Here is a 13,039-nt window from a genome sequence, read left to right as displayed (position 1 = left end):
CATACATTTATTATTTTAGCTGTTAGTTTGCTCCTCACTAAAACGTTGTGATAACATTAGCCGATATCAGGTTGTTTATGATTTATGTACACAATGGTTTTTCAACCATATATACACACGTTAGCCCCCAATGTGTGTATAAGCATGTTCTTTGACTTTCTTTATTTTGCAGTTGAGAGTCATTTCCTGTAATCTCTAGACACTACGAATAACCTGAAAGACGATAGAGAGAGAGAGAGAGAGAGAGAGAGAGAGACTCAAGGTGGAGAGGGGAGGAGGAGGAGGAGGAGGGAAGAAAAAGGGAAGTATGGAGAGAGAATAAAAGTAGGCGGAACATAAAGTATGCAGAAGAACCGGAACAAAGCAATAACATATTCCAAAGTACACCTGCAGCGCACACCTGAGTAAAGCCACTCCTTTCCCAGAGAGTATCAGAGATGGTTGTGAGGCGGACGCCAGATAAACAAAGGAAACTCCTTCACAGCTTTAAGATTCTACAGCCCTTCTGAAAGCCACTCTGGTTTTGTTTTGAGGGATTTTGGAGAGTTTTATTTTGGATTTAGTCTCTTTTTTTGTCGTGTGGAATTTATGTTACTTTTGCTAAGACTCGCAACTTAGCGGCGGGAGTTTCAGAGTAGGACTTTGTTTGTTTTTTTCCCGTGGCCCAGATACCAAATGAAGATGTGGTCTCTGAATGTCATCATCCTGCTTCTGTTCTGCTATGGTGAGTACAGTGGAGCACTTACAGATGTATGTTTTGATTGAGCAAATTGTCATTACAAAGTAGTTCTTCTGGGAAAAATAAGCAATACCAACAATACAATAACGCTTATAATAAGAGGACTTTTTAAATAATAAATGCTATTTCATTTTAGAAGCAGTCTAGCGTAATATTGACAATGTAATTTTGAAGCTTATAAAAATGCAAATTTTAAATTGACTCCTCTGTATGTCATTCTCAACTTGTCTCTCTTATAATAAACTACATGGGCTATAACATTAAGATGTAACAAGCCCTGGTTTGGTAAATCAAGCGCGCCTTGTATATGAATTTTTATCATGAAAATGTGGTCCTTGTATAAATAACTCAAGCTTTAAAATACAGGCTGGGTTCCTGCATCCCTTTCCTGTATGGCAACACGAAAGAGTATCAAATAACAGCTTTTTTCAGTTTCAGCCACAAGCAGAAACAAAGTCCATCTTTCATAATCTCCCTGTGGTCCCGGATATTTCTAGTGTATGTGTGCTGTATCGCTTTACTCTAAAAGGTCCTAACAAAGAACCTCAGATATTGGGAGACAGCAATGGCTGAGGATGCTGTTTTTTTTTTGTAACTGTATGTGCTGGGAACATTTGAGCTTGTTACAGAATAGTGTCGGTCCCCTCAGGATTTGTATTTATAAAAATTATGAATATTTTTGAAATTGAAAACCAGACTTAATGAGAACAAGCTTGGAACCAACATCCGCCATAAAATACTTTTCTCATGTGCAATATTTTTTCCCAACAGCTTCTCTTTTAAATTGCGATGGAAGAGTGCATTTTGTCTCCAAGAACTTTTACAACATACTGCACTGGGACCCTGTCTTCCCCGGGGAAAAGGTCCTCTATAGCGTGCAGTACAGGAGGTAAGACCTGGGATGAAGGATGAGATTGTACTCCTATACTTCCCATTGCCCTCCATGTGACTCTGTGAAGAGATCAATAAAGAGTGGGGGGTCAGGGCAGGAAACTGTGATGCAGGGGTAAACAATCTGTTATCCCTTAGTTATAGTGGCAATGTCAAGGTACTGTCAAATGAGCATGTTGTAGATGGTGCTCACTTCATTTGAGGTTATATATTTATTTACACATGGGACAAGTCATTGTTGGTTCTGGTCTTTCCATGGGAATTGAACTATTTTAAATCTAGGAATTGTATCCATGTAAAATCAAGTAAAAAGGTGCATTTCTTTGCTTTCTTTTCGAGAATTGTTACCTGCTATGTCTTCTAGAAATGGTGTACTGGCTTAATGAATGTGTTGCTGAAAAACTTAAACGCACTATGCTGCTAGGTTTTAACTTCAGTAGCAATAGATTAGACGTAATGCTAAAGAAGAGCAATATGTGTCTTTCTTTCCTTTTTAGACTCAGCTTCTACAACTGTGAGTGTGATTGCATGTAATTACACATGACGCAGTCTCCCAGACAAATGTCAAACGCCACACCTATCGTATTATTTTCTTTTGTCCCTTCCACGGTCACGGAATGCTTTAGCTGGACTTTAAGCATCAACCCAGCTGCACAGGAAAATGCTGCTCACTCAATATCATTTCCTGGTTGCTAAAAAATGCTGTACTTTTTTCCGTGTGTTACATAATCATATGGTTGATTAAATTACACACAGCACATTTAAGTTATTTGTTCTCGGTTTGATACCAGTTAACCTAAAGTGTTACACTGCCCTGCTCATTCAGTTTTTAAAATCATATTTTACTCCACTTATTTTACAGTGATGAAGAAAATCAGACATTCCAGATAAAGAAGGAGTGTCAGAACATTGCTGATCGGTTCTGTGACCTGACTGCGGAGACCCCATCAGTTTATGACGTTCAATACCGGGCTAAGGTGTTCTCCAATGGTGGCGTACGAGGCAGCCATAAGTTTAAACCGATAGCAGAAAGTAAGAATCTCCACGCTCGATCATGCATTTCTTGCTTTTGTCAAAGCCAGATGTATTCTACTGCAACCTAAATGTATTTATCTTTCTTTGCCTCCACAGCTATTCTTGGTCCACCAATCTTGTTTAAACACACAACCGTGTCATCCTTGCACGTTAACATCACCCTGCCCTTGGGGCCAAATGGAAGCTCAGTCGAGGACATAATCATCAAAAGCAAAAAAGGACCTGAAGAAGTTCAAATCCATTATACCTTAGACATCATCAAGCCAAAGTGGGCTGCACAGGTAGGTCTCCATTCATAAAATAAACTGTTCAGAAATTCCTTCAGCCATCATATAATCATACAAGCCATCACATATAATATAATTACAGGTATGCCGATTGTATGTTACATATTAGTAGAAATGCTATGTAACATACATTCACAAACATACCAATTAATGATTTTTGTATTAGACAAACCTAATCATCTATAGACTTACAGTAAGTTCATTTAAAGTATTTGGTCTTCAAGCTGTGATGTAGAATGACTTTCTTTTATCCATCCCCAAGGTTTACCTGTTGTTTTAAAGCTTTGGTACGCAATTCATTTTAGAAGCATTTATGTCATATGTGTTAAAATGTTAACATCGCAACAACAATCAATAAATCAAATCCCTTATCTGTGGCAGTCGCAGACGAGGAGTAAACCCCTCCTATCATTTCATTCTGCCCGTATGAATAAATTGGATCGCATACCGCCCGTCTACATGCATAACTGCGCGCACTAAACAGATATTTAGACACGGTCACTGCGCTCCTCTGCAAATATATCTGATGGCACAAAGCTGTATTCAACGTACCTAGCTTGAAGTAGTTTGTTCTTCTTGTTACAGTTACATTAACATCTGTATGTCCTTGTGTCACCAGGTTCATGTCACCACAACTGGCCGGTTTGTGATCGACTTGAGGAACAACCAAACAGAGTACTGTGGCAACGTGTTCTACACGCCGTCCACTGAGGGACGGTTGAAGAGTGAAAATGCTACGTTCTGTGTCACTCTGCCAGGTGAGGAAGAGGAATCTAACTTGTATTCCTTTTACACCCTCTTTCGAGAAGTACAAAGTATACTGATAACAATATTAATATAACTTCATGCGGATGATCTGTTTGCTGCTGCTTATGTTTCATTGTATCCACTAAATGCTCTTTTTGTATACATTGAAAAGCAACTGCCAGTTTCTAATACCATTTTTTTAAATTAATAACTTGATTTACCTTTCTGAAAACCTGACTTATGGAGATTAAATGCTATCATAGTTCAAAAAAAGCAGCAGTATAACAGTGAACATTTTCCTGGGAAACTATCAAGGAGCTAGTTGCTGTGGAGAAAACTCAAGAAAATGTTTGAGTGATAGTTGAAAATGTTGCATTTTCTATGTTTGACTTGAAGTACTCAGTGCTCTTCTCCTCAAGTGATTATAGCCACTCAGAAACAAGTGTTTAGGATTGTATCAAGACAGGTTGTTATAAACCATTCTCATTTTATAAACCAGTCCCTGCTTTCTTCACCAAGCCTTCAAGAACATGGTCAAATAGGAACATTTAATTGTTAAAAACAGGCACTTTTGGTGGTTTTTGGGTGGTGACCTCTCCTTATGCTGCTGCCGTACTATTTTTAAATCTTCACTGAAGACACACTTCTCCTCTCTGGCCTCCTAGTCAGAGCCGAGCATGACACCTGACATTTCTCTGTGTTTTGTCATTATATTTCTGATGTAAATTCTTGTCTTTTCTATTGTGTTTTTCTTATGTTATTGTAGTGTGCTTGTATTACATGTGCAGCACTTTGGCTCGACCAAAAACCGTTTTTAAGTGTGCTTAATTTGATTGAATTTGATACTGATAAGATTACATTAGATTCGATTACACTCATTTTCCTGACCTTAGTTTGTGTTATTGTTTATTATTCTACTGGTAAAACTGAGAATAACAAATGGTGACAGCTTCAGGCAAGATTATACATATATATTACACAGGTGCTGCGGGGATTTCCACTTCTATATGTTGCTGTGAAGATTTCTGTTTGGATAAGATCCTGTTCACCAACAAGTACTTTGGAGAAGTTCATATATATATATATACACTGGTTAATCAACAGTCCTGTCACACAGGCATGCTACAGTGCTACTCCCCGATAACGTGCCTAAGCTTGTGTGTCGCAATGGGAAACTTTTTAACTTGTCGCTTGAGGGTTCAAATTTTACGTGTGTGATTTCCTGGACTGGTTTTAAAGCAATTATCTTCTTCCTCAGATGATCCTCTGATTCTTTTGCCATGGCTTCTTGTGAGTGCTGCTCTACTGACGACCATAATCATTGTGTCAGTTGTGTACATGTGCAACTACGTGAAGGCTGGAAAGGAAAAGAGCAAGCTATTGGTAAGATGTTTATTTCCTAATGTTTTCTTTGAAGTGCCAACAAGGAACTGTTGCCTTAACTGGGAAATCAAGCCCTCTGGCACTTTGATTACTGTACACGTGTTCAAGGTTTGTGTGTGACATAGCAAAGAGAAAGTAATTAAAGATATTGAATATCTGTGGATGTTGTTTTAGCAATGTTAAATAGGTTTTCAATGACTCATGGGGCTTTCAGTGTTGTCATATGAAGTGTGGATAAAGTGTTGCCTGGAGATAAAAGGCATTTATTTGTTTTAAGAATTCCATCCATCTTGTTTTGCTTTTTTTTACCAATGATGGTAAATGTTGTCATTCATATGAAAATGTATCTTTAAAAAAAAGAAGCCAATTCTCATTGGCAGAAATTGGACTTTTCTGTATCAGTACATTCAAATCAAATGGAAATAGGTTTATTTAGCAACACAAATCCAGAACCCTTTGAACTGAATTTTTCTCTCTGTATTTTCTTAAAAAACAGGTATCCACCATCAGCCCTCCACACAGAGTTCTGCCGTCTCCAGATAGGAATATCGTTATTTCCAAACCGGAGATCTACGTTCAAAGTGAACCAACAGTTTACTCAACAGTTCGAGTGGAGACAAATAGGCCTGTACTTGGGCCTGGAGGTTATTCCCCCCAGGACATCCCCTGGCAAGACAGCGATTGCTCTTCTGTGGAGACAAGTGCAGACAGTGCGACCTCAAAACACGAGAACACCGGCGGCCAATCGTCAGAGAGCTACGGTGCAGTAGCTGTCCATGTCCCTGCTGCCCAGAATGAAGACTTTCAGCAGGCTACTAACGACAAAAGAGAACCCAGTAACGTACAATTATCTTCCAGTGGAGAAAGCTGGAATAAAGAGACAGTGAGTCCAAACCTGACCTCACTTGGACTACCAACGTTATCAGATCAGGAACCATGTGATAACAATCCAACCAGACCCCTGCTGTTGCAAACAGAGCGGGACACAAATGGACAACTTGTGTTGCCTTCACTCATGTTTCAGTTACAGAGCGGCACAGATGACTTTGTATCACCTCTTAACTCTGAGAGAAAACCTCTTTTATCTGACCTCATAGACTCCAAGACGGAGCAGCCATCATTGGCCAGATTGCAGAGCTTTGACAGCTCAAAGTGGTCGGACTCAGGGTTTGATGATGGCAGTGTACACACCCCAACCCAGCTCTACTGCAACACTCACTTCTCCCCCTCTCAACCAGTTGCTTCTTATTTCCCACAGGGATGTGAGAACACATCTAAAGATACCATGTTTGAAACAGGTTACAAAGAAAGCTGGATGCCTGCGATCCCTCTTGGAATTGCATCAAAAGACAGTTGTGAATACAGAAAGACTAACTATCCTTGGACCAGGACTGGTCTCAAAAAGGAGGAGGAAGATATGGGAGAAGACGAGGTATCCAGGCCAATTTTTCTGGGAGGTTGGGACTTACAAGTTCAGGAATAACCTCCTTGTTTTAGCCTAAAACCTGCTTTGTTTATGGGAGCACGAGAGACAACAACTGAACACTGTGTGGCTAATGACGGATAGGCAGATGTTTAAACTCTCCTTAAACAAAGTCCAAATGTAGCCCAAACTAAGACACATTCAAAAACAACACCTCTTAATAAAGTACATTTCATATCATAAAAGTAATATATTATATTTTGCTGTAAATCTGATTTTATTTATTTTTTCACAATTGTAAAAAGACAGACTGTATGAATTGTTTACATTGGAAGACATGATTGTATATACATTGTAAAGTTTACTTTGTACAATTCAAAACCACTTTTTAACAGAATTTCAGTTTATATGAGTATGTTTCACATTAACCTTTACATTTGTATTCTATTCCAAAGTTGTGTAAAGACAGCTTCATTCTGTTTTGTTTGCATAATGAAAGAAAAAAACACACGATTACACCGGTCATGTTTGTATGGTAAGTGGTATGAAAAGCTGTTTAAATTACCTTCATAGAATTCAACTCAGTCGGACCACTTCAATCAGGTTTTAAGTGCATGGTTTTTATAACAGCTGCAATGACACAGTCAGCGTGTGCATTTGTGTGCCATCACTATGGTGACACATTAGTGCAACATTGACCAAAGTCTAAAATACACAAACCCAATCTGGCCACTTTTAAATTACAATGTGGAGAGTCAACCTTAAAGATTTGCTATGACAACAAACCTGATTGCTTTGTGGCCGACAAAAAGTACAAGGTATTGTCAACTTTTGCGCCATTTAAAATGAGACTTAATGACTGAATTTCCCCTAGAAATGACTGTTTTCTTATTTTTACAACACTAACATATGTCAGTATTATCAGTGTTTCATACCTACATAAAAACAAGGAATATTCCCGATCTTTCTAACTCACAACGTTCACAACCTCATTTTGTTCTCCCCATTGTTTGCTGTCCTTTCAGAGAAAGAAAATACAGCGTGTAAAAATACATTAGAAGGTGGGGTCATGGTGCAACCTGATCCACGCTGATAACAGCCTGAGCACAATCTTTTATACTCAGCTGTAAAGTAATAACGTAAGGTGTGTTAAAAAGTACAATGTGAGTCACATGCGGAGGACACATTGTACTAAGAATGTACTTGAATTAATGTAAGTAAGTTACAACTTTGCTTTATTCTGTATTTGTGTGTTGGAAAGTTGAAATGATATTATGGAAATTCTGAAAAATAAATATTGGAGAACTTTTTATTCACATGTTGACATTTACCATCCTGAGTCACTAACTTGCGTCCCTTGGTTTACAGGTAAGTGAGTTAAGTATGCCAGTAAAAAATCCAATCCAAAATTCATCTTAACACTGTCTGACGTAGTGTGTGTTTTTAAATCAACGAAGAAAGAAAAGTTTCTTCATCCTTTTTATTTCTTTACGTGTTGCTGCCTGCTTGTATACACTGCACAAATATGATGAAGTGAACCAATAAGCCACAATGCACCCATATACAGTAGACAGTCATTTAACAGCAAACTGAGTTTAGGTGGTTTATCTGGAAAACGTTATACATGGATTATTGGTTAAGAAAGAACATTAAAATCATTGGAACAAAAAATGATCTTATACGGTTTGAAATAAACCAAAATACAGAGCAGCTTTTGTATCCTGGATAGGGATTTAGTCATTTTTCTTCACAAGAAACGAGAAGAGGAAGTGATCCTCCCATTTAACTGTCCAACTCTGAAAGGGAAAGATGCATCTATCTGCATCCATTGGACATTTTCCAAGGGTTAACATTAGCCTCAGGTGGATATCTGTTTAATACCCATTGTGTGCCTGGTATGTAACTGATACTCTAACGGACACACAGGTAACAGGGAAGAAGAAACAGAAATGTCTCATTTTGAAGTATCTAGGGGACCTAACCCAAATAGACTGGAAGCTACACACACAATATCCAACAAGGAATATTTATAAGCGAATATTATTTTCTCACCATTAATAAAGGTCTCACAATCATCGTATTTTTCATATTGTTTATTACAGTTGTCCTGTGATCATCCCAATGGTTGGATTTGGTATTGGCAGACAAATATGGACTCAGGGTCAAAACTATATCCAGACATTTTGTTTTATATTGAATGTTTTCGATGGGAAACTAGACGAAAACTCAGGTGCATCAATCACAAAGCTAATTTAATGTGGCAAAAACAACAGATCCATAAATCATAACAACAAACTACACTGACTTACTACACATACACTTTGCTAAATACTAACACGCAAACACTTTGTGAAATGATGGCAAAATTGAATCAATACACCTGAGAAACAGTATGAATAAGAAACCTTACATTATGGAGATGTCAAAAGCTTAGATTTATAGCAGGCTGCCTCGTACTGTAGAAATTATTTGAATCAATAGCCATTACACAATCATAACACAGGTGCACAAAACCTACACTGCATGAATGCAAAGAAGTTGTATTGTCTGATGATTTAACCTTCATAGGTTATGGATAAAAAACTAATTATAATTCTAGTCCACATAGTCTGCTGCCTGGTCAAAGACGAAGTAGACAGCCACCTTTAGTTCCTTATCTTCTACCGGCCCACCGACACAGCGAATAGGCTATGCTAAATTGTCTAGAAGTGGATGAAGTTTGGGGCTGCCATCTCTTTTCCTATTTTGTTTTCCCCAAACAGAAAAACACATAAACTGGTTTGGTGCACATTTTATTTCATAGCCCGAAGACCCTCTCAAAAACACAAGCATGTCAATGAACACAATGCTTCTGTTCTGCTATTTGAGATCAACTCAGCTATGCTGCCTTTGACATATGAGGGTGCACTTTGCTTGTAGTGAGAGTAGCACTGAGAGAGGAGTAGAGGGAAAAAAAAGGCATCGTAAAGGGCGATATAACATAAGCAGAGAGCTGGAACTGGCAACGCACCAGCAAAGTTCAAAGCAAGAAACACAGTGATGAGTGTGTGAAATGGCTATTGTGAGTGGGAGTAAGATATACAAAGAAAGTGGGTTTGATCCAGTCATGGAAAATATGGGACAACTACCTCCAAGAGAAGTAAACAGGATATAAAGGATTCTGACTCTTGGCCAATCATTCTGACAACACTGCGAGGAAAATGTGTGTTTTTGCGTGGTGGATTTACGGTCTCTGGTGTGTCTGTGAAAGACATGGCACAGGGCCTGTTGTCCAACTTTTCATCGTGCTCGTGCCTCTATTTTTCCCATCTATGTGTTTTAAGAGACAGTCTTTACTCGGCTTGCAGCTTTGACAGGTTATTTTCTGTCTCTCTGCCAGAAGGCTGTCTATCTCCTCTTTCAACTCTCCAAGTCCCAAGAAGATCGTAAAAGAGATTGCAGGGCAAACTCAAGTCCACAGGCATGATCAAACTTTAAATGAGAATAGGTTGGACACACCAAATGCTATATCAAACACAGATGAGATTGTGTGTGCCATCCCTGGATCAATTTAAATAATGATGGCCACGCAAGTAATTTCTAGTACTCAGTGCAAATGGGTTTAAAAGTTGAAAGGGTCCAAATAGACTTATACGTACTTTGGTTATTTCTTTCCTCAGAATAAAACACTGTAATAATGTGTCCTTGAAACTTAATAAATGCAGCATGTCCTTCAGAAGGCTACATGCGGTTATGATTGCCTAATTTATTACATTCTCTATCTACGTTTATGGCAGTTTCATTATGGAAAGATAGAGCAAAGAAAAACCTTCTATAAAGTAATTATACCCCTTTAGAACATGTTTGAAGATGCTGAGAGAACTTCCCAAGGATAAGTTAGGGTATCTTTGTCTTAAAGTTATCATCCAACACTTCAGTTTTCACCCTATCTTGGTATTAGCCATCTTTTTCTACATTTATCTTTTCTGATAAGGTGCATAGAGTTAACTGGGTTCATTGAAATGTCTGCATGCCTCGCTGCTAGTGNTTTTCAGTGGCTGCACAATAAACGGCAACATAGAAAAATGAATGTAAATAAATAGCCAAATAATGGATCAACGCTCTAATATGTTCGCTAGCTGTTAGTGTTGTTGCATAGCAACCACCTCGCACTAGGTTTCGTGCAGAAGGCAACGGAGGGACTATTTTATTTTGAACATCATTATTTATTAATAAAAACTATTTAAATTAGAGTGTGTATTTTTCTTTCATATTGCCACACTTGGTAACCGTTTTATAAAAGCAATAGCTCACTTCAGGCCGTGATATATGCTCATTATATCACAGCTAAGGGGGTTGTCGACCCTCCGCTTCGCGTCGGGCCGAACCACGCCCCTTAGCTGTGATATAATGAGCATATACCACGGCCTGCACTAACAGCTAGCGAACATATTAGAGCGTTGATCCATTATTTGGCTATTTATTTACATTCATTTTTCTATGTTGCCGTTTATTGTGCAGCCACTGAAAAACTGTCCAGCATCAGTAGCATGGCTTACTTGGTTACTTGTATAGGTTGAGGCTCTAATCTAGGCTGTTGCTTGGCGTGGCGAGAATATTGCTCCACTTTCTCCGGTCCCCGAGATTGGGCTTCCAGTAGCTCTGGAGAGAGCTTTCGCACCTGTGGCCACTAACGGTCATAATTTCTCTGCTTTGTTTCAAGACCCGCATCAGAAAGCTTTTGAATGGTGGTACTTTTCCAGTTGGTCTACCTGCTCTTCACGTAGCTCTGCATGTTATCGTTTATGTGCTTTTTTTTCTGGAGATAGGCACTGCTCAATCCACTCCTCCATACTATAGTAAGACCCCCCCGGAGGTCGAAGTTAATCTTAAATGTTTCCATTTTATGCCTTGTAAGTTTGTTTCGTAACGGAAGAAATGTAAATATATTTATAAAACTGACAAGTCAAATCAAGCAATCTGATTGGTCGATAGCGTTTTTGCGGACCTCTTTGATTACAGATTTAAAAACATCGTTGCTTGCTTTAAAAGTAGCACAATTCATTATGTCAAACCTTGGAGAGTATCTAGATATCCCTGCCCTAGTGCTAAAGGAACTGCATTATGAATATGTTTTGCCGTTTGATGTCTATGTCTGGGCCGCTGCGTAAAAAGGAGGGTTTCTGCCCCGTTACTTCTCCGCTGCTTTCTTGTTCCAGTCTGAACCCAACTGTATACTGTTTGCCTCAGGCGCGGAGGGATACTGACATGTTGTGAAAAGTAATTTACAATTCTACCCGTGGTATACGCTCAGTATATCACGGCTAAGAACCAATCAGATTGCTTGTTTTGACTTGTCCGTTTTATAATATATTATTATTATATTATTAATAATGAGTTGGTTATCGCAAATAGTATGAATAACTATCCAGTTAGATCTATAACATTCTTGTATTGTAATACAATTACATATCTTAAGCGTAATGCAGTCCTTAAAACCAGGAAAAGACACTTCTTGATTACAATATCCAAAATGCAAGATGATATCTTGTCTCTTGCCACAATATTGATATAATGTCAGTATATTGTCCAGCCGTTGATCGTAGAAAATCCTTTGCAACCTTTGTCAATCAGTGTCAAAGGGCTTTGAGTACAGAAATGTTACATTGCAGCAGAGTCCAATTTAGTTTGAGTTTGAATCTGGGACTTGCTCTTCACACTGATTGGTTGGAGGGTAGGATGGTAATCACAAAGCCTCTCCATCCTGACATGAGTCCTGTCTACCCCTGCTACCTCCTCCACTAACAACCATCACTCTCCATCAACTGTCCCTCAAGTCAATAGATATAATGTTCATGAAATCCTGACAGATGAGTCTTCGTTATAGCAACAAAGAAAAGGTGTGTTTCACGCAGTGTTTAAAGAAAGATATCACCGAGCGGCTGATGGGTCACAAACAGACAAGTAGGCAAACAGAGAGAACAAACAGACGAGCTGCTTAGTTTATAGACAGGCAGAATGAGAACAAGATACACATATGGTTCTAAAGATAACGGCTGAAAACACACCTGCTGCCCTACACAGACAAATAAACAGATCACTTCAATAAAGACAAGAGAGGATTTAAATCAAGGTGAATTCTTGACAACATAGATCTATTGATATGCTATTAATAAAAGCGCAGCATAACAGAACCATTACCTGTAACACAAATCCAATTAAATGCATTATTATTGCTTTTGCACATGTCCATTTTAATACATACAGCGTCTTCAGCGTTCATGGATCATTTGAGACATTTCAGGTGAAATCGAAAACAATTCAATGAACCGTAACACAGAGGTGAGGTGCTATTTATAATGAGGCAAGAAGATTTGTATCTGAACAAGTATAGGGCAAACCATGTGGTTATTCTAAACAACACACTCACTAATGACAACATAACGGTGTTGTGAGATATGCCCTTTTCATTCATTAATGAAGAATGATTAAAAAAAAAAGTGAAACTCATCTACAATCTGTCTGGAGGCTAAAACCTTGGTCTGATCAGTAATG

The 13,039-nt window shown here is 38.5% G+C and overlaps 1 protein-coding gene across 1 annotated transcript; it reads left to right on the top strand.

Moving 5' to 3' along the window:
* Positions 1 to 419: 419 nt before the first annotated feature.
* ifnlr1 (interferon lambda receptor 1) lies at positions 420 to 7,904 on the top strand. Its single transcript, XM_010788598.1, has 7 exons — positions 420 to 724; positions 1,511 to 1,628; positions 2,493 to 2,662; positions 2,762 to 2,946; positions 3,572 to 3,710; positions 4,958 to 5,082; positions 5,579 to 7,904. The coding sequence occupies exons 1-7, from the start codon at positions 676 to 678 to the stop codon at positions 6,563 to 6,565; spliced, it is 1,773 nt and encodes a 590-aa protein (XP_010786900.1). The 5' UTR covers positions 420 to 675; the 3' UTR covers positions 6,566 to 7,904.
* Positions 7,905 to 13,039: the final 5,135 nt, after the last annotated feature.

The sequence above is a fragment of the Notothenia coriiceps genome, unplaced genomic scaffold (assembly GCF_000735185.1).
Source record: "Notothenia coriiceps isolate Sejong01 unplaced genomic scaffold, NC01 NC01_scaffold00001407, whole genome shotgun sequence".
NCBI classification, from domain to species: Eukaryota; Metazoa; Chordata; class Actinopteri; order Perciformes; family Nototheniidae; genus Notothenia; species Notothenia coriiceps.
This window is presented reverse-complemented; position numbering and strand designations above follow the sequence as displayed.